General features: G+C 37.8%; 1 protein-coding gene across 2 annotated transcripts in view; it reads left to right on the top strand.

The window, feature by feature from the left end:
- txndc16 (thioredoxin domain containing 16) overlaps positions 1–27590 on the top strand; it is a 169205-nt gene that overhangs the window by 89946 nt on the left and 51669 nt on the right. For both annotated transcript variants that reach the window (XM_039741384.1, XM_039741385.1), the window contains exon 16: positions 27335–27419. In XM_039741384.1, coding sequence (XP_039597318.1) covers positions 27335–27419 — 85 coding nt within the window. The remainder of the gene's footprint in view (positions 1–27334; positions 27420–27590) is intronic.

Genomic DNA, 27590 nt, shown 5'->3' with positions numbered 1-27590 from the left:
TTCTTGTCTCTGAAAATGTATTCATAGCTCATAAGTGTCTGCTCTTAGAGCCAGAAGGTTAAAGCGAGGTGTGCTGGTTTAACTAGGGGCAAGGGATGTAAGAAGCGCTCTTCTGTACATCCGAAGTTCATCAAACTAAAATCATGTTTTTAAAATCAGCAGCTTTAGCTTATGCTAGTGACCTCATAAATGGGAGCCAGCAGCTCAGCGTGCTTGTATAGCTCACAAAATAGCAGAGCTAATTACTCTTTCTGCTTAAACTAATGATCAAATATTCAGGTAATTCTTAATTAAACACTAAAGCATTAGTGAACAAAAATACATGTTCAGTAGCCAAGTAAAATGACTGGTTGTTTTAACATGAAAATAAAGCATCTAAAAGCATCTTTGTAAAGGTCCAATTTTAAAACATCATAAGAAAAATCCTTGTTTCTAAAAGAGTTCTGCCCATTTTTCCAACAGTTTTCTTGACTGATCTTTGGACTCATCAGTGCCTTTCTGATCACATCCACCCCAAACATAGTATATAACTTAATTTCTGTACTCATTTTAAATGATAATCGCCAGTATAAAGTCCCTGAAGGAACTGGAGACATCAGATATCTTCTATCATATATCTTTTCTTGCCAGCCCAAGTAATTCAGATTCTGCTTACAACACAAATGTACGATTATTTTTTCTCAAATGGCCAAATCTTTGGCCTGCTAATCATGAAAAAATCAGATTTCATTCTCATTACACTTTATTTGCATATTTTATTATACCTACTTAACTTTTATCAACATTTATCTATCTCTATATTTATTTTTCTAGTATCAGAATGTAGTTTAAGTTAATTTGTTTTGGGTTCAATAGATGTATTTTTCATATTTTCAATTCTTGTTTTCTTCTTTTCACATCTTCGAGCCCCCTTTTTGTTACTTCGCGCCCCCTAGCGGGGTCAGCCCAAAGTTTGAGAACCACTGTTGTAGGGTTTTTTTTGTAAAACACTCTGCGGCATTTCAAGCTAAATTAGATTCCCTTGGTTATTCAGCTGTCCATCGGTGTTCCATTTGTGTTATAAGTTGTATTTAGTCTCTCTTTATTTACTAAACATTTTATATGTTGAATAGAAAACAGTTATCTTGTTCAGGCTTTAATTAAAAATAGCATTTTCATCAAAAGGTTATAAACACTTTGGTACTCAGGGGGCTTTGTATAACACAACGTTTTAGAAATTCTGTTAATGCTTGGTAATAGCCTTCCATTTTACATCAGTTATGAACCCCTGAAAATAAGAATGGTTATAGTATGTTATAGGAGCCTATTCACTACAGGGCTGATGATTAGACTTAAAATTTAGTATCTCTTTATTTACTAAACATTTTATTTGATGATTAGAAAACAGTTATCTTGTTCAGGTTTTAATTTAAAACAGCATTTTCATCAACAGGTTATAAACACTTTGGTACTCAGGGTGCTTTGTATAATACAAAGTTTTAGAAAGACTCTTAACGCTTGGTAATAGCCTTCCGTTTTACATCAGTTATGAGCCCCTGAAAAATAAGAACGGTTATAGTAGGTTATAGGAGCCTCTACACTACAGGGCTGATGATGATTAGGCTTATTTTGGACACGTTAGGCAAATCAGGATGGAAAATGTTTTAATGAATAGTTACATCATAACTATTATATGCTTAAGCACATGGCTTAAAATTTTACTAAAACTGTGAGGTTTTATTCTTTCTTTTAGGTAGCCCAGGGTACATAGGACAGCTATCTTTGAAAACTGCTTTTCCCCTCTGTTTGTGAAAAAGCACCCTTTGTTTTGTTTTGTATGTTTCAACTGTGATTCCAATAGTTAACAAGTGTCTGCAATCTTCTTGAATACACAAGATTCTTGAATACTAGTCAGGGGCTGAGTTAAGCTAGATATTATTATTCCAAAATGAAACATTGACTCGCCCATATCACAAAGATAAGATAGTAAAAACTAAAATTTACAAATACTAAGTCACGGAGGAGATTAAAAACATATTAAGACCGGATCAACAAGGGATCACCCCAAGCTCACCGCACGCTATTACAGAACCTAAGTGTTCTGCGGTATATTATCAGGTCATCTATTTAGGCAGTTCCACGGGATTGCAGAGTTGGGGAAAAACATTTTTAACATCTGCTAGTATGAGGCTAATTAACATTAGCCGGTTATTATTAGAACCTTATCTGGAACTAAAAGTGAGGCTTGTGTTCCTCCTGATTCAGGAAGAACATTAAATATTGGAGTTTAGAATATGAACTACACTGGTAGTCTTGATGGTAAGGACATTTGTGCCAAAATAATTAAATAAAGTTAATTATGAAGTAAATAACCACATGAAACAGTGGAGTTATAAAAGAGTTATTAGAATTTGAAAAACTGTTGTGATGTATACAAAACATTGATAGGTGACAAAACCAGCATGAAAAGAAACCTTTTGAAATAAATAAGCTTTTTTGACATGTGCAGTCTGGAATAGTCTGAATATGTCTTAAAGAGTTCATTTTTAAATAAAACTTAATTAAAAATATTACATATTAAACCTGAATAAAACACAGAAGTATCATTTAATGATATCAATTAGGGTTAAGTATTATCAAGCACCGGGATCTAGTTATAAGGTTTATTTAATTTAGTTATAAACAAAATGATTAGTGGCATTTTGCTTTGAAATTAACAATAGTTTGATAGAGCTTCAAAAATTAGAATACAAGACAAACCTCTACACTTTATAACACATGTTGCTGTTTCAATAGGAGTATCTCGGATCTCTGCTTTATTTTAACCTTTTGACAAGAAGCCCCTGGTCAGGGAAAGATACTACATATATTGAAAATGAGCAGTGCCGACATGCTAACTAAATAGATATAATCTAAGATATTTTAGAATATGGACCTGGGCGCTTGCCCCATGATTCTGAAAAACTAAAGGGTCTTCACTTAATTGTCAAACTTCCCGCGGGTGCTATGGATCTTGTAATGGAGAGTGCAAAAGATTCTATAATCTTTACTCTGTTATTGTCCATATGACGGAGAACTAGCGCCTATGTCCGAAATGTTAACCAGTCATAGGACATAATGTTCAAAGCTCACCTACAGTTTTTCAAAAGAGATAGGACGAGTGCGGCGTGTGTTCTGTATTCTCTTTTCTGTATTAACTATTCACAGTGACCATGCTCCCGAGACCTTAGGTTTTTTATGCCGAAGTACCTTTCACAGACCCGAATAAGAGACATCCATCAAACTGCCCTTGACAGTTTTCTTAACCAATCAGGCCGCTTGGGGAGGCAAAGACTCTTTGAAAAGAGACTCCCACCCCACTGGCCAGGATTTGTCAGGCTACAAAAAACTTTTTCAGCAACCCTTCACCCTCGATGGTGAAAGAAAATAGGGGTAAGGTTTTAAAAATCAAATGGTCCTTTATTGGTCATTTTCAAAAACAATATTAAAATTCAAAGAGGTTTTACCAACCACTTTAAAACATTACAACTAAACAGCGTGATTAAAAACCGACAAAAACATGTGATCTCACTGGTACATTCAGTTCAGACACTTCATCTGATTTTCCAGGTTGTGTACCCCTAAAGGTCCATCAGAACTATCAGGTCCAGAAAATGTCGTTTAGAGAAAGCCTTGGCTATTTCACGTATTTTTGAGTAAGAGTCAGAATCCATGTTATGAAAGGTTTGGACAATCGACTCCTGAATAGAATTTTCATTTTTCAGGTTGTCGACAACATTTTGTACAAAGGCGTGCATCTTGTGAAAAGGCAGAAAGATGTTGAAGCAGCCCAGAGTCTTTATAACCCAGCTCCTGAGCCTAGGATTGTGGAAAACAGACAGCTGCTGCTGCTGAGCCGGTCAGTCTCAAACAGACCCATGGGCTGTGTCTGGCTGGGTCGTTCTGTTCAACATCCCTGCCGGTACTTTTTAGGTGCCGATCCGTTATTATATCCGGCAGAGCCGTCATCCAACTCTTGCCCAGCTTCAGAACCTTTCGAAATGTTTCACCCAGGGTCCGTCAGTTTGTTTAAGGGCCATGCCCGCATAATCTGCATCCTTGGGTGATATGTTCCAAACGGCCTGAGCCTATACCAGGTCGTCCACGACCTCTTCTTGTTTTGCACGGCCTGAATGGCTATCTCCTCAGACCCTGCTAGGAACCCGGAAACCTCATCAGCAGGTACAAAAATGTCAGGTACTGCACAGTTCTCCAGGAAACTATCCGACAAATATATATCACCAGGGGCAGGTACCTGAGGCTCAGGTCAGTTAAAGGCATAAGAAGGTCCGGCCGAGAAGGCTTGTCTGGAGGCTAGCTGTTAGGCGTAGAGTACTCGGAGTCGGGCATGAAAGCCTCAGGTCTAAACAGGCCATCGTAGGGGACCGTCTGGTCTGTAGACCATCATGGCTGATCAGGAACATAGCCAGAGAGATGCTGATTGTTAACCGGTCAAAACACATCTCTGAAAAAGTTTTTTATAGCCTGGCAAATCCTGGCCAGTGGGGTGGGAGTCTCTTTTGAAAGAGTCTTTGCCTCCCCAAACGGCCTGATTGGTTAAGGATACTGTCAAGGGCAGTTTGATGGATGTCTCTTATTCGGGTCTGTGAAAGATGCTTCAGCATAAAAAACCTCAGGTCTCGGGAGCATGGTCACTATGAATAGTTAATACAGAAAAGAGAATACAGAACACACGCCGCACTCATCCCATCTCTTTTGAAAAACCGTAGGTGAGCTCATGTTCTATGACTGGTTAACACTGCGGACACAGGCGCTAGATCTTCGTCATATGGACCATTACAGAGTAAAGATTATAGATTCTTTTGCACTCTCCATTACATCCATAGCACCAATGGGAAGTTTGACAATCAAGTGAAGACCCTTTAGTTTGTCAGGATCATCGGGGAAGCACCCAGGTCCTTATTCCAAAATATCTTAGATTATATCTATTTAGTTAGCATGTCGGCACTGCTCATTTTCAATATATGACCGGGGGCTTCTTGTCAAAAGGTTAAAATAAAGCAGAGATCCGACATACTCCTATTGAAACAGCAACATTTGTTATATAGTGTAGAGGTCTGTCTTGTATTCTAATTTTTGAAGTTCTATCAAACTATTGTTAATTTCAAAGCAAAATGCCATCAATCATTTTGTTTATAACTAAATTAAATAAACCTTATCAATAGATCCCGAAGCTTGATAATACTTAACCCTAATTGATATCATTAAATGATACTTCTGTGTTTTATTCAGGTTTAATCTATACTAATAAAAGGCAAAGCCCTCACTCACTCACTCACTCACTCACTCATCACTAATTCTCCAACTTCCCGTGTGGGTGGAAGGCTGAAATTTGGCAGGTTCATTCCTTACAGCTTCCTTACAAAAGTTGGGCAGGTTTTATATCGAAATTCTACACGTAATGGTCATACCTGGAAGCAGTTTTTCTCCATTTACTGTAATGGAGATGAGCTTCAACGCCGGGGCGGAGTTTCGTGTGACATCATCACGCCTCCCACGTAATCACGCAGTACATAGAAAACCAGGAAGACCTAAAAAAAGCGCTGAAGAAAACATGCATTATATAATTGAGAAGGCAGCGAAACAATAAGAAGCGAGTGAGTGACATATACAACCATATTCATGACTTCTGCTACTTCGGAAACAAAGCACGATGTAAACCTACACTTTAAATTAAGTTCATAGACAGGCTGTCGCTGGCGTTTGTAATTTAGTGCCTGCCCATATAAGGCCGTCCGTCAGCGGCAATCCAATAGCAAACTCCCACTAAATATTCACGGGTTAAGGACTGTGCTTATGCAGAGGAAGATGAGATGGTCAGGGTGGTGTTTGGTACAAACTCAGCGAAACTGCGAGAGAAAGTTTTAAGTGCCAGGACTAAGGTAACATTAAATACAGCCATGGACATAGCACGAGATGGCACCAGCACAGCTGGGAAACTTCGATGCATGTACACCGGCGGCTCACGTGAACTGGCGCAGTGCACAGATAAAAGCAACAGTTCCAAAGAGAGCTGAACAAAACCGAATTACACAATTGAAAAGGCAGCAAAAATATGAAGGCGTTGATACATACAAGCATATTCATAAATCCAAAACAAAGCACACGTTGGAAAAAGTCAATGTCCCGCTAAAGGAAGACAGTGTAAAAAACCGTGCATGCAGTGTGTCAGGTCTCAGATAAAGAAGAAGACGAGCTGTTTATTGATGCAGTAAGAAACGAATCGATGAATGAAACCTGTCATCTTTACAGCGATTGACAAACACGGAATGTAACTTGAACACAACACATCCTACAAATACGAACCTGATTGAAAGAAATAATGATAATCAAATCCTTGATGACAGCAACACTCAGTAACACTCACAAAACAAATACTGTATATTGACAGTCATGTTACGTTATTTTTAAAATGTTCCCTTTTCTTTTTCATAGCTTTTTTAACACACTACTTCTCGCTGATACGCGGGTATATATATATATATATATATATATATATATAACCCGATCTACATACTCGAATAATGGATACTTTATTCGCCATCAATGATTGTTTTGGTAAAGCCATACTCAGTGTATTCATTAGATGAACGGTAAAAAGTAAGAGCGAGGGAAGGATGACTTATTGAGGCATGCAGGCTGTAGTGCTTGCGTCAACTCTATCTGAATTGCGATCACATTTGAAAAATATATCTTTTCAAGTTCTATTTAGTCCATATGTGTCAAACTCAAGGGCGGGCCACATCCGCCCGCGTAATTATATCCGCCCGCGAGATCATTTTATATACTGTATTATTGTTATTAAAGCCCGGGTATATGAAGCGCTGGTAACACAATAAACTACAGATCCCATAATGCAGCGCTTCAGCTGCCTTGCCTAACACTTACCGAGTTAATCAAGTTATTGCGAAGCTAGCTCACACGATGCTGAAGAGAAAAGTTGATTCTGAAAATAGAGCCTTTAAAAACCGATGGGAGGCTGAGTATATGTTTACTGAACCCGTGTGTCTCATTTGTGGAGCTAATGTGGCTGTAATTACAGAATTTAATCTAAGACGGCACTATGAGACAAAACATCAGGTTAACCTGAATGCAATGCAGAAGATACAGAAAGCAGAAGAATTAAATAAGAATCTGACACTTCAGCGGACGTTTTAACCCGTGCACAATCACAAAGTGATTTCAAGTGAAGCTGCTTTTATGGGAGACACAAATGCACCAGTGCACCTTGCCTCACTTTCCCTGTTGCCAAGTAATGTTAAACCAAGTCGTCACTACGGTGTTCCCAAACACGCACTTTGCTGATAAACTGAGCGCACTGAGTTTGCACGGCGCTTTGGTGACTTTGAAGAACAAAAAAAGTCCGTCTACATGCGGCTCGAACCTTGTGCATGTTTGGTAGCACATATCTGTGTGAGAAGCTCTTCTCAGTGATAAAGACTAACAAAACAGCACACAGGAGTCGCCTCACTGATGAGCACCTGCAATCCATCCTGAGAATCTCCACAACACAGAACCTCACACCAAACATAAACGAACCTGTGGCCAAAAAGATGCCAGGCGTCCAGCTCTAAAATGACATATGAGCAAAGACAACTGAATGATTTGATTTGTTATTGCTGAAAAGAACACATTTTATTTATATTTCCAGGTTTTGTTATGCAGCATGTTCATATTTGAATTTGTATCATTTTGACAGGATATATTTTTATGGAGAGCAAAATCTTTTGGGATATTTAAAATCTAAGTTTATTTTTATATAAAATTACATAAGAGTAAAGAAATGTGAATGTTTGTTCTTTTAACGTTTACTTTATTTCTAACTTGTATAATTTAGACAGGATAAATTTTTATGGAGAGCAAAATATTATAAGTTGTTTAAGGTTTGAGTTGATTTATTCACGAATAATATTCCTGTCTGTTTTTACCATTCCTACCAAAGATATTTCTGTCGACTAAATAAAAATTCCTTCTATTTAAAATTTAAATAGAACTTGAACAAATCGATAGTTCATAATATCCACGCAGACTTGCACGTAAGAGCGGAGTTATCCGTTTTAACAAGCAGCGTATTGCACTGATCTGAAATAGCTGTGTGTGTATATATGTAGATATGTATGTATATGTATATATATGTTTATATATGTGTGTGTGTATGTATGTATATATATATATGTATTTGTGTGTGTGTATGTATGTATATATATGTATTTGTGTGTGTATGTATGTATGTGTGTATGTATTTATGTGTGTGTGTATATGTATGTGTATATATGTAGATATATATATATGTATATATATATGTGTATATGTATAGATATGTATATATATATATATATGTTTATGTATGTGTGTGTAAATATATATATATATATATATATATGACAACAACACTCATCACTCACAACAGTGACAAAACAATTACATTGACAATCATGTTACGTTATTTTCAAAATGTTTCCTTTTCTTTTTCATTGCTTCTTTAACACACTACTTCTCCGCTGCGAAGCGCGGGTATTTTGCTAGTATTTAATATTTTTAATTTGCCTTTTTAAGTTTTATTTAACGATGAACTCTTTAAGACATATTCAGGCTATTCCAGACTGCACATGTCAAAAAAGCTTATTATTTATTTCAAAAGGTTTCTTTTCATGCTGGTTTTGTCACCTATCAATGTTTTTTATACATTATGGCAGTTTTTCAAATTGTAATAACTCCTTTATAACTCCACTTTTTCATGTGGATATTTACTTCATAATTTACTTTATTTAATTATTTTGGCGCAAATGTCCTTACCATCAAGACTACCAGTGTAGTTCATATTCTAAACTCCAATATTTAATGTTCTTCCTGAATCAGGAGGAACACAAGCCTCACTTTTAGTTCCAGATAAGGTTCTAATAATAACCGGCTAATGTTAATTAGCTTCATACTAGCAGATGTTAAATAATGTTTTCCCCAACTCTTTCCATTTCCATGGAACTGCCTAAATAGATTACTGTTTAGCTGATAATATATCGCAGAACAAGTAGGTTCTATTGTAGCGTGTGATGAGCTTGGGGTGATCCCTTGTTGATCCAGTCTTAATATGTTTTTAATCTCCTCTGTGACTTAGTAAAAACTAAAATTTACAAATACTATCTTATCTTTGTGATATGGGCGAGTCAATGTTTCATTTTTGAATAATAATGTCTAGCTTAACTCATCCCCTGACTATGAACCCTGCACAAACCCTGGTCCTTTGACTCATATTCAAGAAGATTGCAGACACTTGTTGACTCTTGGAATCACAGTTTACACTTGCACCCTTTGTTTTAGTAGCATTCAGGGTAAAGGGGATGTTTTTTCATAAACAGAGGGGAAAAGCAGTTTTCAGTGATAGCTGTCCTATGTACCCTTACCCTGGACTACCTAAAAGAAAGAATAAAACCTCACAGTTTTAGTAAAATTTTAAGCCTTGTGCTAACGCATATAATTTTTATGATGTAACTATTCACTAAAAGATTTTCCATCCTGATTTGCCTAATGTGTCCAAAATAAGCCTAATCATCATCAGCCCTGTAGTGTATAGGCTCCTATAACCTACTATAACCGTTCTTTTTTTTTCAGGAGCTCATAACTGATGTAAAATGGAAGGCTATTACCAAGCGTTAACAGCCTTTCTAAAACGTTGTGTTATACAAAGCACTCTGAGTAACAAAGTGTTTATAACCTGTTGATGAAAATGCTGTTTTAAATTAAAGCCTGAACAAGATAACTGTTTTCTATTCAACATATAAAATGTTTAGTAAATAAACAGAGACTAAATACAATTTATAACACAAATGGAACACCGATGGACGGCTGAATAACCAAGGGAATCTAATTTAGCTTGAAATGCCGCAGAGTGTTTTACAAATAAAACCCTACAACAGTGGTTCTCAAACTGTGGGCTGACCCCGTTAGGGGGCACGAAGTAACAAAAAGGCGGTCGAAGATGTGAAAAGAAGAAAACAAGAATAGAAAATATGAAAAATACATCTATTGAACCCAAAACAGATTAACTTAAACTACATTCTGATGCTGGAAAAATAAATATAGAGATAGATAAATATTGATAAAAGTTAAGTAGGTATAATAAAATATGCAAATAAAGTAATGAGAATGAAATCTGATTTTTTCATGATTAGCAGGACAAAGATTTGTCCATTTGAGAAAAAATAATCGTACATTTGTGTTGTAAGCAGAATCTGAATTACTTGGGCTGGCAAGAAAAGATATATGATAGAAGATATTTGATGTCTCCAGTTCCTTCAGGTACTTTATACTAGCTATCATCATTTAAAATGAATACAGAAATTAAGTTATATGCTATGTTTGGGGTGGATGTGATCAGAAAGGCACTGATAATTCCAAAGGTCAGTCAAGAAAACTGTTGGAAAAATGGGCAGAACTCTTTTGAAAACAAGGATTTTTCTTATGATGTTTTAAAATCGGACCTTTACAAAGATGCTTTTAGATGCTTTATTTTCATGTTAAAGTAACCGGTCATTTTACTTGGCTACTGAACATGTATTTTTGTTCACTAATGCTTTAGTGTTTAATTAAGAATTACCTGAATATTTGATCATTAGTTTAAGCAGAAAGAGTAATTAGCCCTGCTATTTTGTGAGCTATACAAGCGTGCTGAGCTGTTGGCTCCCATTTATGAGGTCACTAGCATGAGCTAAAGCTGCTGATTTTAAAAACATGATTGTAGTTCGATGAACTTCGAATGTGCAGAAGAGCGCTTCTTACATCCCTTGCCCCTAGTTAAACCAGCACACCTCGCTATAATCTTCTGGCTCTAAGAGCAGAAACGTATATGCTATGAATGAATTTTCAGAGACAAGAAATTTAAATGTGATAAAGGAAAAGTTGTCTTGGAGACAGTATAACCACATCATACCTAGATTACCTTTATACAATCAGTATAAAAGCTGATCAAAAAAGAATAAAATAAAGATCTCGACTTGCTGATACCTCAAGCAACGCAAAAATGGGTTACCTGGGAAAAAACGAAACTTCTAGCCATACCAGGTTGTGCGGTGTTCACACTTTATTTTGCTTTTATGGCACTGTGTATTTGACCTATAATCTTCTCTTGCCTGTTATGGAGCTCTGTCTAATTACCTGAAGTTACAGGAATTGAGAAATGATGAACTATTTTGGTAAGAATATGTTTTAAGGTCTACATAAGTAAGAGTATAAAGGGGAAAAGTGTCACCTTAGGACCCTCCCATGACAAAACAAAAATTATAATTGGGCTTTTCTGTGTTTTTTTAACTTTTTAATTAAAAATAGTACAATGATTTCTAATTATCACCTGTGTTAATAGAAATAATTTTAGTTTTTTGAGTAGACAGAACATATCAAAATTTTGTGCTAGTGTAACAGTGAGTGCTTTTACATGCACGTACAAAACTGGGATAAGGTAGAATCCTGCTTTATTATAAATCTCCGTTTAAATGCACAAGTGTATTTACAGACTTTAGATCCGAATATTGTTGGTGCCAGACCTTGAGCTGCACAGTCTTACACTCCCTTAAAATAGATGAAAAATGACCTCCGAGTGCTTCAAAGGACCTAAAACAATTTCCTCAGCAGTGTGGGAGATTATAGCAGAAGTGAGAAGCTATGGGGGATGGGTGCTCGAAACGGCCAGCGAGTGCTCGGCACACAGGGGTTATGGGGAGGGGGGAGACGAGCCCCCGTGTCTGCGCTCTGCAGGCAAGCTCGCAGAGCCTCACCCAGCGAGAGAGAGAGAGAGAGACAGAGCAGACACACAGGCCTGCTTGCAGGGGGTCTGCTAAAAGCTGGGACTGAGAAATGCCACTTGGTCTTTCTCTCTGGGAAACCTGCTGCTTGAGGATTTTCTGTGAGATGGAAGATTCAGCAGCTGGATGCATCATAGATAGAACCCGAAGAAGATGCTTCGCTTTTTATGCAGCACTTTCAGAAGGGCTTTCAGAAGTGGCAGGGAAATGTGGGAGACTGGGAAGTGTGGGGAGGCCAGCTGTCAGGTGCAGGTGGGTGTGGGGTGTTGGTGGGTTCAAGGTGGGGGCAGACATCCATCAAACTGCTCTTGACAGTTTCCTTGACGAATCAGATGCAGGGTGCTGGTTCAAGGAGGGGCAGACATCCATCAAAATCCCCTTGACAGTTTCTTTAACCAATCAGGTGCAAGAGGGCGGGTTCAAGGTGGAGTCTGGGTGGGGACAGGGTGTCATTCATCAATCCACCGCCAGGGGGTGGGGCCGGGTCACGTGGAGGGGCGGGACCGGGACTTCCGGTATTGCGTCATATGGGGCTGTACTTCTTTTATTGTGTCATAAGGGGGCGTGGCTTATGGGGCGGGACTTCTGGTATGACGTCATAGAGGCTTAAGGTCATTAATCATTTTGATTGACAGTTTGACAGAATGTGCATGCCTAATACTACGTTGTAAGAACAGTTTCTTCTGCACATTGGTTAAGTCTTTCACCATAGAAACAAAGGAGTCTGCGGGGTCTTTGATAATATTGACAAATGTGGCAAAGCCACTACCTTGTCAAGTGATGCCATTGGGAAGTTTAGATGTGATACATGAATACTCTTCCTTCAACCAAGAATTCTAACGACAGAGCTTAGCTGCACCTCTGTGCTAGCAGGACATTGACACTTTGATAAGACTTTTTATGAATTTGAGGGAACAAGAAAAACATGTTGTGTCCTTTCAGAAACTTACAAAGTTTACTTTTCCTAGAAATTGCTTCCGAGTTTCCAGTTGATGTTTTCTTGTAATAAATGGTAATTTTGACAGTATCCCCTGCAAACTAACAAGCTGTTTGGCTAACCTAGATTTATTGGCATCCACTAAAACATTTTCCCAGTTTTTATTTATATGGTCTAGCAGCTAAATGGACTGAGTCCATTAGACGTGTATGAGGATTTCCTTATTGCATTGTTAAGTAAAGGCAAAACCATTTCTCAAGCTGTGGAGTCATTGTGAGTAACACAGCTTATAGTTTGCTTTAAAGTTTTGATAATCTCTCAGTCATTCCATGTTCTTTATCTGATACACAATAATGATTCATTTCTATTATTCTTCTATTATTACATTATTGCTTCGTTAGGTTAAAAGTAAAAGGTATGCACTCATGTATTAAGTTTTCATTAGAGATCCCCATATAAGTGAACACCCACTGTGGACAATTTTGTGACTACAATTTTCTTGAATACATCTTTGAAAGTGGTGCTACCTTGAAAAACCTAGATGTATTATCTGTTTTTCATAATCTTTTATTCCCAAATGTTACTCCTAAATACTCTTAACCTTGAGAAATTGGCCGAGAATATCTATCCCCACTTTTTCAAAAGGAATATCAGTAATTGTCATAGGAATTGGAGGGCCTTGAGGAGAATGATGCACAGACACCAAAAGTCTTGACATGTTCTAGTTAAGTGTTACATTTACTAGGTTAAAAATGCACTCCCTCCTATTCTCATTCCCTACATCACTTCCAAGTATATGCAAGTGAGTTAGTTGCAAGATGACCTTCCTGAAAGGACATGGGACTACCTGTTGCTCTATGCATATAACAGCAATATTGTCTGAAATAACAGGATTCAGTTGTCATTATTCAATAAAAAGTATGAAGTTCCCAAGCTGTGTCAAGACTGCTAATAGATGGCAATTTTTTTGATTATCTACATTGATCAATTGGCAATAGCTGTAAACCTAATGATCTGTTTACTGGTGGCTAAAATCAGCTTGACTGTTCGCATCACATTTCATGAAACGTGTTCTCCTTACCATATGCTTGCCTTATGTTTTTTTTTTTTTGTTTAACATCTTTCTGCATCTATAGAAACTTTGTGGTGTTCTCAGTTCTTCTCTACTTTCTCACTCTTTGTCTCCTTAAACCATCCTCAATGAAATAAAAGTTGTTTTTGGTATCTTTCTATTCCAATTAAGAAGATAACCAAATTACAGTCCTGTGATCTTGATGTCATTAACCAAACTTGTTGAAACACTATTTTAAAAGAGATATGTATTCTAAAAAGTGTTTGTTCACCAAAGTTTGGGGCAAAACAGGCACTCGTTTAATGACTTTCACTGTTCTAGAAAGTTGATTTTTAAAAGCAACTTTAGTTACATGGCTCGTTACTTAGAAAAAAAAAAATAAACATGTTACCTTGTTACTTATTATGGAATGTAGTGTGTTACAGTGTGTTATTTTTGAGTTACTGTTTCTTTTTTTTTTAAATTTTATTGATTTTAATTACAAACAGATAACATTCCATACAGTCAAGTCAAATTTAACAAATCAAAGTAAAAATCAACCCCCACCCAAGAGAAAGAGAGAGGAGCAGCAACTGAAACTACTCTATAAAAGGAGTAAGATAAGAATGGTGTCCTTTTCCCTGAAATGGAAGCTTATTCTAACATGTTATTGATTAGATCCTGCCATATTTTAAGAAAGCTTTGAACAGATCCTATAAGTGAGAACTTGCTATAGAACATTGGTTACCCACTGACTTAAGAATGGTGGGGAGGGATTCTTCCAGTTGAGCAAGATAAGTCTATGTACTAGTAGTGTAGTAAAGGAAATTACAGTTTGTCCTTTTCCACTTTAAGGCCGTCTGGGAGTACACCAAACACAGCTGTTAATGGGTTAGGAGTGATTGTGACACCAAGGCTTTCTGATACCATGCAAAGATTTTTATCCAAAATTTTGTTAATTTGGTGCACGCCCAAAATATGTGGCCTAATGAGTCTGGGGCTAGATTGCAATGTTCAAAAGATTGAATCTTGCCCTGGAAACATTTTGGACAATTTTAAACAAGATAAATGCACTTGATAAAAGATTTTAAGTTGAATGACTGAATGCTTTGCACACATGGAGCTCAAGTGTATTCTGTGCATGGTTGACTTCCACTCCTTTTCTAAAATATTAAGTGACAGATCATTTCTGCAATGTACTCTGGAGTCTTTGAAAGAAAGGAACTTTAAAATATTTTTATACATTGTAGAAATGATATCTGAGTCTGATCAAGACTGATCAATAACTCTTCTCGATTTGAACAAGGTGGAAGGTGAGGAAATTGGGCAGCGTCTGTTTGGCAAAGTTTCTAGCTTGAGCGTAGTGGAGGAATTGTGTTGATGAGAAGTTGTATTTGACCGTAATTGTTCATAGGATGCAAAGACATTATCTGTGTACAAGTACAAGTGTTTTAATCCCAGACATTCTCCAGACATTAAATAGTGTATATGTTAGAGAGGGTGAAAAAATTTGGTTGTTATGTAGAAATGCAACAGATAATAGCTTTTCTGTCTTAAAGTGCTTCCTACATTGGTTCCATATTCTGAGTGAATGAAGGGTAATTGGATTATTAGTGTAATGATAGTTTGTATTAACAGGGGCACAGAGCAGGCAATATGAAGAACTACTTAAAGATTCTATTTGTATTGCAGACCAGGCTTGTAGATATTCATCATTTTGTGTCAATGTCCAGGTTGTTACAGCTTGTATATTTGCCACCTAGTAATAAAATTGAAAGTTGGGTAGTGCCATGCCCCCTTCTTCTTTAGGTTGTTGCAGGGTCGCTCTTTGGATGCGTGGATGTTTCCAATTCCAAATAAACAAAGTTACTGTATGATTGAGTGTAAATTCCTAAATAATTATTTGTTAATTTGAAATTTGGGATGCTTTGAAATAGGAAGAGCAGCTTGGGAAGGATGGTCAGCTTAACAATATTGATTCTCCCTGCTACTGTTAGGTGGAGGCTAGATCATCTAGTCCCATCTTGTTTATTTTTTTCAATGTAGATGGCAAAAATTTGGTCAATAAAGAGATTTATATTTACTTGCATTATTTACACCTAGATATTTAAACTGATCTGCCAAGATAAATGGGAAGATGTTTAGTCCGATATTACGTGCTAGAGAATTCTGTAAAATGCATGCTTTTATTCAAATTAATTTTAAGTCCAGATATCTTTTGAAAATCTGCTAATACTTTTAGGACTTCTGGCACAGTGAGTCCGATATATATAGTACCATATTATCTGCATATAGTGATGTTTTCTGTTCAAGTCCTTCTCTGAGAATCCACTTTATCTCTGATGCATTTCAAACATATACAGCCTTGTCAGGTACCATGTTATCTATACTAATAAAAGGCAAAGCCCTCACTGACTCACTGACTGACTGACTCACTCACTCACTCACTGACTCACTTATCACTAATTCTCCAAGTTCCCGTGTAGGTAGAAGGCTGAAATTTGGCATGCTCATTCCTTACAGCTTACTTACAAAAGTTAAGCAGGTTTCATTTCGAAATTCTACACGTAACGGTCATAACGGTCGACAACGTCCGCCATGTTGAACTTTCTTATTTATGGCCCCATCTTCACGAAATTTGGTAGGCGGCTTCCCTGCGCTAACCAAAACCGATGTACGTACTTATTTCGGTGGTATGGCGCCATTGTCGGCCGCCATATTGAATTTTCCAACGTCACCAATTTTCCAACTTCCCGTGTAGGTAGAAGGCTGAAATTTGGCAGGCCCATTCCTTACAGCTTACTTACAAAAGTTAAGCAGGTTTCATTTCGAAATTCTACGCATAACGGTCAACAACGTCCGCCATATTGAACTTTCTTATTCATGGCCCTATCTTCACGAAATTTGGTAGGCGGCTTCCCTGCGCTAACCGAAACCAATGTACGTGCTTATTTCGGTAGTATGACGCCACTGTCAGCCGCAATATTGAATTTTCCAACATCACTAATTCTCCAACTTCCCGTATAGGTAGAAGGCTGAGATTTGCAAGGCTCATTCCTTACAGCTTACTTACAAAAGTTAAGCAGGTTTCATTTTGAAATTCTACGCGTAATGGTCATAACGGTCAACAACGTCCGCCATGTTGAACTTTCTTATTTATGGCCCCATCTTCTCGAAATTTGGTAGGCGGCTTCCCTCCACTAACTGAAACCAATGTACGTACTTATTTCGGTAGTATGATGCCACTGTCGGCCGCCATATTGAACTTTTCAACAGTCTTTGTTACTTATGGGCCCATCTTCAAGAAATTCTATCGATCAAAGAACTGTCACTTACCGAGTGGTTTCCATGACCGGAGATACCACCTACCTTTTCCATTCTCTTTGTTACATATTGCACGGCCATATCAGGCTCACTCTTGATATTCGGAGGAACATTCTGTCTTATGTATTGAATGACTGGGACAGGTTCAAGGTGTGGACTGATGACGGTACAGGAGATAATTATACTACACAGGAGCACTAGAAGAGTGAAATGCTTAAGCCCTTCACCTATGGTTCTGCATGTGAGTTGATGGCTGCCGCTGAATTGTTCGGTTGTCGCTTTCAAGTGTACCGAAATGGCCAAATATTTTACACCTTTCGACAACCGCCAATGCCTCTTAAACATCTTAGATTCACAGGTGACGATTTCAGTAGTGGACACTTTGATGTTTATGAATGTTTAAACTCTCAAAAGCTGGATGTGATTTTATCGATGAAACCGGTTGTGTGCTTACAACGCTTGACAGATGCCAAATGTCACTTCAACACAACAAATCCTGCAAATACTGTCGTAATTGAAACAAACCATGAAACTCAAACCGATTATGACAGCAGCAATCCAAGCTGTGAGATTTGAGACAAGGTTACTGTTCACATGGCCAACTGTAAGTTACATGCTCAAGAGTAAGCTCAGCGCACAGCTTGGTCATGTTACAACCGGAGGGCCGAACTGATAACATGGTATACAAAGAGATCCTTAACAAATAATTATTGGCGTATTGTCCCACAGTTTAAAAAGGTTTAATTTTCTTCTTAATAAAAATTTGAATGCAGTACTTCACCGCTGCGAAGCGCGGGCATTTTGCTAGTCTAAAATAATGTTGTTAATATGAACTGAGGCTTCTGGACTAATATAAAGTAGTTTGATCCATGCATCTTTGTTTTGGCCAAACCCAGATTTGTGCAATGTGATGAATAGGTAATCCCATTCAATCAATAAAATGCTTTTTCTGCATCTGAAGATAATAGGATCTCTGGAGTGTTAGATATACAGTAATGGGTGAATATATTGTATTAAGCAAACATCAAAGATTAGAATTTAAGTGTTTGCCTGTGATAAATATTTTTTGATCTTGTAATATTGAAGAAGGAAACACTTTCTCAGTACTTCTGGCTAGAATTTTGTTAAGTATCTTAACATCATTATTCAGAATAGAGATTGGTTTGTATGATCTACTTTGTAGTGGGTCCTTGGTCGTCTTAGGAAAGATGGTAATTAATGCTTGGTGAAAAGCTTGAGGTAGAATTTTTTTGTCCTTAGCTTTTATATATGTTGATAATAATAGTGTGTCTAACTTGTTTGAGAATTTTTTTTTATAAAAAAGCCTCTAGGGCCGGCTGCTTTCCCTCTTTGAAGTGAGTATATAGCATCTAGTAAATTATGAAAGTATCAGAGGTTTATTCAGTTCCGCAGCACTAAGAATATCTAGCTGTGGTATCTGTAATGAACCAAGAAACTCATTAGATTGTGTCTTATCTTTTTTAAACTGAGTAGAATATAAGGACTCATAGTACTCTATAAATCTGTAAGTTATATTTTTGTGGTCAATATTTTTATCTCCATCTTTGTCATTGATTGTTTTTATTGCATTTTGGACTTTCTGCTTGTGGATTTTTTGGGCTAAAACCTTATTGGCCTTTTCTCCATGTTCATAATAATGATGTTGTGATTTAAAGATAAGCTGTTCCATTTCTTTAGTAATCAAGAGGTTAAATGTGATTGCAAAAGCTGTCTTTTCCTATAGAGTGCCTCATTTGGAGACCTGGCATATTCTAGATCTATTCTGGTAATTTTGCTGATTAGATCAGAAGATTTCTTGGTTTTCATTTTATTTTTGTGAGAAAGATATGAAGTAATTGGTCCTCTTACAAATGCCATCTGTTTCCCAGAGTATACCTGCAGATACCTCTTTGGATGCATATATCTCAAGAAGATGATCAATTTCCTTGAATATGAATTCTGCACAGTTCTCGTCAGCTAATGACAGGGGGTTAAGATGCCAGCTACGAGATGAATGTGTATCAGTAATTTAAGTTCCATGGGGGTTGGTCAGAGATAACGATAGAATCATACTTACAAGATTTGATAGTGGGAGAAAAAAATTATTGTCTATGAGGAAATAATCAGTTCTTGAGTACCAAAAATTTACAGGTGAAAAGAAGGAATAGATAGATGCTTTATTAACTTCAAGAGGAAATTAGGTTAAGATTTAAGAACCTTCAAGGGTCAGATAAGTTATGATCAGTTACAAATGGTGTCATTATCTTTGCAGTATTAGACATTATTGCCGTTATATCTGAGGATCTATCCAGCACTGGATTTAAAACACAATTAAAGTCTCCGGCCATTATGCTTTTGTGGCTGTTCACATTTGGGATAGATACAAATACATTTTGGAAGAACGCTCTATCATCCACGTTAGGTGCATAGATATTAATCAAAAACATTTCAGTATTAGATAAATTGCTGTCACCTTGACATATTGCCCATCAGAATCAGATATTGCATATGACACTAGAATTGGGATAGTTCTTTGTATTAAGATTCCCACACTCCTGGCTTTCTTTGTACAACTAGAGTGAGAAATATGGCCAGACCACTCTCTTTGCAACCAAAACTGGTCCTTGCTTAATAAGTAAATCTTCTGTAAAAATACTATCTTGGAGTTTAGATATGTTAAATGTGAGAGTACTTTCTTTCTCTTTAATTCATGATTTAGACCCTTGACATTCCAGCTCACAAAGTTCACTATTTGGCCATGGAAATATTTCTTCTAAACTTTTGTTGACATTTTGCAGTCTTAGGTTAAGGTAGTATGGTGTACATATGATAGCTTTGATATATGAATTTCCCCTTGGGATTAATAAAGTATCTATCTATCTATCTATCTATCTATCTATCTATCTATCTATCTATCTATCTATCTAGATTTCATATTATTGCCATGTGATACATCTATGGAGCATATTGTTATGTTGTCACTAACGATTATTGGGGTATAATGGATAAAATAGAAATGGCATTGCTCTCTCTCCACCCCCTCCACCCCCCTCCTCCCCATTGTGCAAATGAGACAAGCCATACTTCATGAAGTCCCTGGGTCTCATGTATAAATGGTGCGTACGTACAAAAATATTGCGTATGAACATTTCCATGTATAAAACCTACACTTGCCATAAAGCCGTGCACATTTTCACGGTAGCTCTAACCCTGGCGTACGTAAGTCCTCCTCTCGGTTTTGCAAACTGGCGGCACCCAGCGTCAAAGCAGTGCTACTGTTCCAGTGTGGTTTTCCTTTCTTTTTTAGATCCACATCCCTGTCATGGCTTTAGAAATACACTAAAATTAACCGCATATAGTTTATTAGTTTAATGCATCTGATTGTAATTAACCTGTAACAATATAATGGTCCACAGAATGGTCAAACTATTATAAATGCCATAGCTGCTTTACCATTCTTACTCTCACTGCACCTTTTTCTTCTTTTTCTTTCAGCTGCTCCCATTAGGGGTTGTGACAGCGGTTCATCTTTTTCCATATTAGTCTCACTGCACCACTCTGAGTATTTATATCACTGTATCTGAGTGGGGAATCACAACTGTACAGCAGCTGACTGAAAAGAGAATTATCGGTATACAGCATCAAGCACATGCTGCCTCAGCCATGCTGTCTATTGAACTGCTGTCATACGGCAAATGCTTCAGAGCCTTTCCTCGCGGTTCAGAAAGAGTTTCATCTCAAGAACTATAAACGCACACAATCAGTCAATCAAGGACACTCAGTAGAATGCTTTGTACTTATAAGTACAATTACCTCACTGTAAACTTGAAATACAGTTATAATATTGCACAACCTGAGCCACTTTTTAAAATGCGTATTTACATATGATGACAATATCATTTTTAAGATGAAATGTAGCAAAATATGTTTATTATATTATACAGGTAAAATTTGAACTTAATTTAAATAATCTGTATTGTTAATAATTAAACATGTGAGGACACGGTGCTGCAGTGCTAACGAGGAGCTGCCGCTTTGTTCATGGATTGTTCCTGCCTCGCGCTGTATTCTTGCTGGGGCTGGCGCAGCACTGTAAGGATGGATGGATAGAATAATGAAACATGTACTATGAAGATATTCAATGTTCCTTCAAAACTTTTAAGAATCGGCGTTCTAAGCTTACAGATGGCTTAAAGTCTGTTACAGAGCTGATAGTGTGGCGATTGGGTATTTGGAGAAAGAAAATTAAGGAGAGGAATTGGGGATTAGTGTATTTGAAAGAGACAGTGCTGCTGCAATGAATTATTTCATCGAAGGTCGCACATGGCCCTGCAAGCATCTTGCGTGAGGCATGCCCAATCAGTGTGCCACCGTGTTTCCATGTTTAATAACATGCTTTAACTCCTATCATCATGAAAATGATATCAAGTATACATATCAGTATTTTAATTATTCAGAGAGCTGCAATATCACAAATGTAATGGATTCTGTGTCCTGTCGGAGGAAAAGAAAGCCTGTTTAAGAAGCCCATTCTGATTCACACACATAGAACACATAGAATTTCAAATACAAAACAAAGCATTTAACATGCTACTTTAGTTACGATGGGATTTGAGAAACTAGTAAATTAAACGATTTAAAGATGAAGTTTATGATGTTCTACTTTAATGACAAAATAAACTATGTGATTAAAGTGGAAATTTCAAAATTACAGTTAATATTTTGTGCTTTTTTTCCCACTGTGTGCCTATTTTTTTTTCTCTGTACCCTAATAAGCTTTCATATGACACTCAGATGGTGGGTTAGGACTCGCCTTTTCACTCCGACTTTGATATCTGATGTCATGGTGAAAAATTGTCACCAAAGGGCTTTTACCTGAAATGAAAGCTATTAGGATCTCAGAGGATAGGCAAACAGAGTTTATAGCTTTAGTGCAATAAAACAATAACATGGACTCAACCCAATTCGGCCAAATCAGACTGAGCCCCGAGCAGTTCAGAAATCAAAGTTTATATAATAATTTCTTATCACTCCGAATAAGCTCATTCACTGTTTTCACTCAAATTAGCTCATTCACTGTTTTCTCTGACTCCCCTCTGCACCTGTCCAGCCGATACTTGAAGTTCTCATGGGAACCATTATTGTCTCCTGACTTCCTTCTGCAGCTGGCCTCCGGTATTTTTACTGTCTATTGCCCATCTTTATTTTCTGTTTTGCTTATTATGATTGGCCTAGGCTGAGCAGATGTTCCCTTCTTCCATTTTTGGGCATTCTCTTATCATTTCCCCTTCCTTGACTTTCAAGCTATTTTATATTAATGGCCAAAGCTAAGCTTTAATTAAAAAGAAATATGGCATGTGCCTTTATTTAATCATTTGCGTGGCATGCCTGATTAATTTCTGCAATAAGGATAATGCTTATATATTTTGTATATTTATTTATGCTGATACATGAATACATGATTTTTATTTTCCATACATTACATCATCTTGACCTCGTTCGTAGCAATGCCTTTGCTTTTTCTGCTGACTCACTATTCCAGCTGGCTTCTCACGTGCCTACCATAACCATTTTTCTGTATCATGTCATTGGTATCATTCCTTGCTTCCTAATCTTCGAACAACAGGTGTTCATGTTCCCCCTTCTTCTGTCCTCGATAGTTTCTGTGCGGCATTCTCCTTTCCCAATATTGGTAATTTTGCTTCAAGCTTAAAAATAATGCAATATGACTAATATCTTTTATTTAACTATTGACTTGACATATCTTATTTGCTTAACATTCTAATTTATGCTAAATCTAAAGTTTCAGAAGCTGTTAATTACTTTTATGGCTATTTATGCTAATATGCTATTTATGCTAATATATAAATTTTTATCTTCCATACTGACAACTTTTTTTATTTCGGGCACTGTGTGACTTTGTGAACTTGAGCTTTCAAGTTTCTCCGACACTCTTATGTCACTTAATAAACTTCCTTTTGTTGTTTATACCACTGTTTAAACTGTTCCTCCACTTGGTATTTGCTAAAATTCTTCTATTTCTCCCTGTGCTTTTGCCATTGCCTTTTCACAGAACACTGAGCTTAAGGGCTATTTATGTTTGCATTTATGTTTGAATATTTGCATATTCAAAGTGGCTTAATTCTGGGAAGAGTTGGGGTGGGGCAGCAGGCGCGTGCATGTACGTTACTTTTTACGCTGACCGGGATTTATGTAGCGGAAGAACATGGAAGTTGGCGTTCGCACAGATTTATGCATCTGGATTTTTTTGTGCGTGAGCACATTTCCGCTTTTTTCTGTACGCCATGTTATAGTGTGAATTCTACGCATGCCGTTATGTATGAGACTCCTGGTCCTCTGACATGCTAAGTGAAGGAGCATGTCTAGAGCAAAATGAACTCGCCAGCAGTGCTGTTAAGAAGGTTTAAACCAAGATATCTTGTGAAAGATACAGTCCAAACACAATAACTATAATGATATAATGTTAAACAGTCCAAATATAATAGACCAAAGGTATGATGTTAAAGGAAAAAAAAACCTGTAAATAACACTGTTAAAGGCTGGTTACTTAAGTAAATACAGTTTAACAAAAAGACAGTAGCTTGTTACTTTGTGGTAGCCAGAGTGTGTATATAATTAATAAATGAAATTTCAATATAACAACTGAAGCTTAAACAATAACTGTTTACTTTTTTGTAACCAATTAGCCAATTTGTAGCCATAAGTGGCCCAAATGTGCATATGATTAATGACATAAATATCAATATAATAATTGCAGCTTAATAAAAAAAGGGGGAAGGGATGGCCAAAAAAGAAGTAAAATATATAATAAATTATATATATATATATATATATATATATATATATAATATAGTTACTGCAAATTTTACTTTACAAATGGTAATGATTCAAAATGCAAGCTTCAAGTAGAATTTTCTTTGCCTTGCCAGAACACGGTGTGACTCATGATCATGTGTTTCAAAAGAAAGTGGGGATCAGTCTTCTCAGCTCTTTTACATGTTTATTTTTCCAGATGAAGCAGACAAAGTGATCTTCAATAACCACTTTCAGTTTGGCAGGGTACAAGAGGCTGTATCTGATTTCAGCTCTACATTGGCCAGCATTTGTTATTAAATCCAAAACCCAAGAACCTTCATGAAACTGACCAGAAACACAGCCAAATTTGATAATTGTGTTTTATAAATGTTGTAGCTATCCTACAGTAGGTTGAGACCTGACAGGGACACGTTCCATAGATGGCTGAGAGTTGTCTGAGGGGGCGGAATACCTGGAGAAGCCTTCAATAAGAAGCAACCCTTGAGCAGTCGTGGCAGGATGCAGACACAGCACTAGAGAGCCTTGCAATCCTGTCTCCTGGCTGGCTGCTATTACTTGCCCAGATAGTTTGGACACATCATTGTTATTGTTTACATCCCTCCTCAGGCGGACGTGGAGATAGCGGGTGACATAATCCATTCTGCTGTTGCAAAGTTACAAACACAGCTCCCTGAGGCGCTTGTGCCAATCACTGGAGACTTTCACCATGTGACGCTGGACAAAACATTATCTGCCTTCTCCCAGTATGTTAAAGAAGCATACAGCGCCATCCCGCTGCCTGCGCTTGGGAAAGCAGATCATAACCTGGTTCTGCTTCAGCCTCACTACAATCCAAGAGTAAGGGAGCTACCTACAACCACGCGCTCATTCAGGAAGTGGTCCCCTGAGGCAGAGCAGGCTCTGAGAGACTGCTTTGGAACAACGGACTGGGATATCCTGCAGGGGTCACATAGTGAGAACATTGAGGAGGTTGTTGACTGCACTACTGACTACATCAACTTCTGTATGGACATTGTAGTTCCACTGAAAACAGTATTCTGCTATGCAAACAACAAGCCATGGGTTACAAGTGACATCAAGGGCCTTTAGAACCAGAAGAAAAGGGCTTTTAAAGGCGGTGATCAGCATGAGCTCAAGCGCATGCAGAAGGAATTTCAAGTCCAGCTCAGGGCAGCGAAGGAGCAGTACAGGAGAAAGCTGGCACAGAAGTTGCAGAATAACAGCATGAAGGAAGTGTGGGATGTGATGAAGATCATCACGGGCTGCAGCTCAAAGCGGGGTGCCACCATCGAGAGAGACGTGGAGAGAGCAAACCAAATGAACAACTTCTTTAACAGGTTTGACCACCCTAACCCACTCTCACCTTGGAATATTGCACCCTCCACCCATCCTTCTGCTGATACCAGCATAGGAGAGACATCCCCACCCACAATTACAGCAGCCCAGTTAAGCAGAGAGCTGAGGAGACTTCATGCCAGCAAAGCAGTGGGTCCAAATGGAGTATCGCCATGACTGCTGAAGGCCTGTGCAATGGAACTGGGGAGTCCTCTACAGCACATCTTCAACCTGAGCCTGGAACAGGGGAGATGTCCCGAGGCTTTGGAAAACATCTTGCCGCATCATCTATATGCTACACCGATCACTCTCCCACTTGGACAGAGGTAGTGGTGTTGTAAGAATTATGTTTCTGGACTTCTGTAGCGCCTTCAACACCATTCAACCTCTGCTCCTTAGGGACAAGCTGACAGAGATGGGAGTAGATTCATACCTGGTGGCATGGATCGGGGACTATCTTACAGACAGACCTCAGTATGTGTGTCTCAGGAACTGCAGGGCTGACATTGTAGTCAGCAACACAGGAGCGCCACAGGGGACTGTGCTTCCTCCGGTCCTGTTCAACCTATATACATTGGACTTCCAATACAACTCGGAGTCCTGCCACGTACAAAAGTTCACTGCTATTGTGGGCTGCATCAGGAGTGGGCAGGAGGAGGAGTATAGGAACCTAATCAAGGACTTTGTTAAATGGTGCGTCTCAAACCACTTACACCTGAACATCAGCAAAACCAAAGAGCTGGTGGTGGATTTTAGGAGTCCCAGGCCCCTCCTGGACCCCGTGATTATCAGAGGCGACTGTGTGCAGAGGGTGTAGACCTATAAATACCTGGGAGTGCAGTTGGATGATAAACTGGACTGGACTGCCAATACTGATGCTCTGTGCAAGAAAGGACAGAACCGACTATATTTCCTTAGAAGGCTGGCGTCCTTTAACACCTGCAATAAGATGCTGCAGATGTTCTATCAGACGGTTGTGGCGAGTGCCCTTTTCTACATGGTGGTGTGCTGGTGAGGCAGCATAAAGAAGAAGGATGGCAGGCTCTATTGTAGGCACAGAGCTGGACAGTTTGACATTCGTGGCAGAGCAACGGGCACTGAGCAGACTCCTGTCAATCATGGAGAATTCACTGCATCTACTGAACAGGATCATCTCCAGACAGAGGAGCAGCTTCAGCGACAGACTGCTGTCACTGTCCTGCTCCATTGACAGACTGAGGAGATCGTTCCTCACCCACACTATGCTCCTCTTCAATTCCACCCCTTAAACGTTAACATAATACAAAGTTATTGTCTGTTTTACCTGCATGTTTATCATTCTTTAATTTAATATTGTTTTTTTCATCAGTATGCTGCTGCTGTAGTATGTAAATTTCCCCTTGGGATTAATAAATGTTTTTTTTTTATCAGTATGCTGCTGCTGGAGTATGTAAATTTCAACTTGGGATTAATAAAGTGTCTGTCTGTCTGTCTGTCTGTCTGTCTGTCTGTCGCACATTGCCTTCTTACCTTACATCCAGTGCTGTTGCGATTTTCACAGGCTTGTTGTGACTCTGAAGTATCATCATTATTCCCTAATCAAACTGCGGTATGTCATCCTACCCCCAACTCAAATAGGAAAAATGAAACTGGAACAGTTTTCAGCAGATTGGAGTAATAATGAAAATGTAAACTCTTCATACATTTATTCTTCTGACAGCAAGATCAGGCTAAGAGAGTAATATTTGTGAGTCACGATGCTGAAACCAAAGCTGGTTTTTGGTTGTTTTTTATTTACGACAACAGTCTCCACTTTTTAAAAAAAGTCAATGAAGTTTAATCATGTTCCTACACTGTGCTAGGCTAAGGATTTTTGTCTTCTTTTAAATTTGTATTGTAATATTGAATGTATTATGTCTTACAAATGTTTCCACAATGTAGAAATGTATATAAATATTTTACTAATTACCTCTTTTTTGTATAGTTTTTAAAGTTGCTATTTAACAGTGGAAATATAATATCATGTTTCCCTTACAGGCTGCTCTGCTTTTCAAGAAGCAAGTCAAGCTCTGAAAGGAGAGATTGTAATGGGTCTTTACTGTATACCAGATAATATTGACTGGTAAGTCTCTTTCCTTAACTTTTCTAGTTAACATCTAAGAGTACACCAATTTAAGGTGTAACATAATAAAACATGTTAAAGAGTAATGGCAATGACAGGAGCTCAAAGATCAGCCCAAGGACACTAAGTCAATGTCAGTATACTGTACGTTATTTGTTGAACTTAAAATAA

The sequence above is a fragment of the Polypterus senegalus genome, chromosome 18 (genome assembly GCF_016835505.1).
Source record: "Polypterus senegalus isolate Bchr_013 chromosome 18, ASM1683550v1, whole genome shotgun sequence".
Classification (NCBI taxonomy): domain Eukaryota; kingdom Metazoa; phylum Chordata; class Cladistia; order Polypteriformes; family Polypteridae; genus Polypterus; species Polypterus senegalus.
This window is presented reverse-complemented; position numbering and strand designations above follow the sequence as displayed.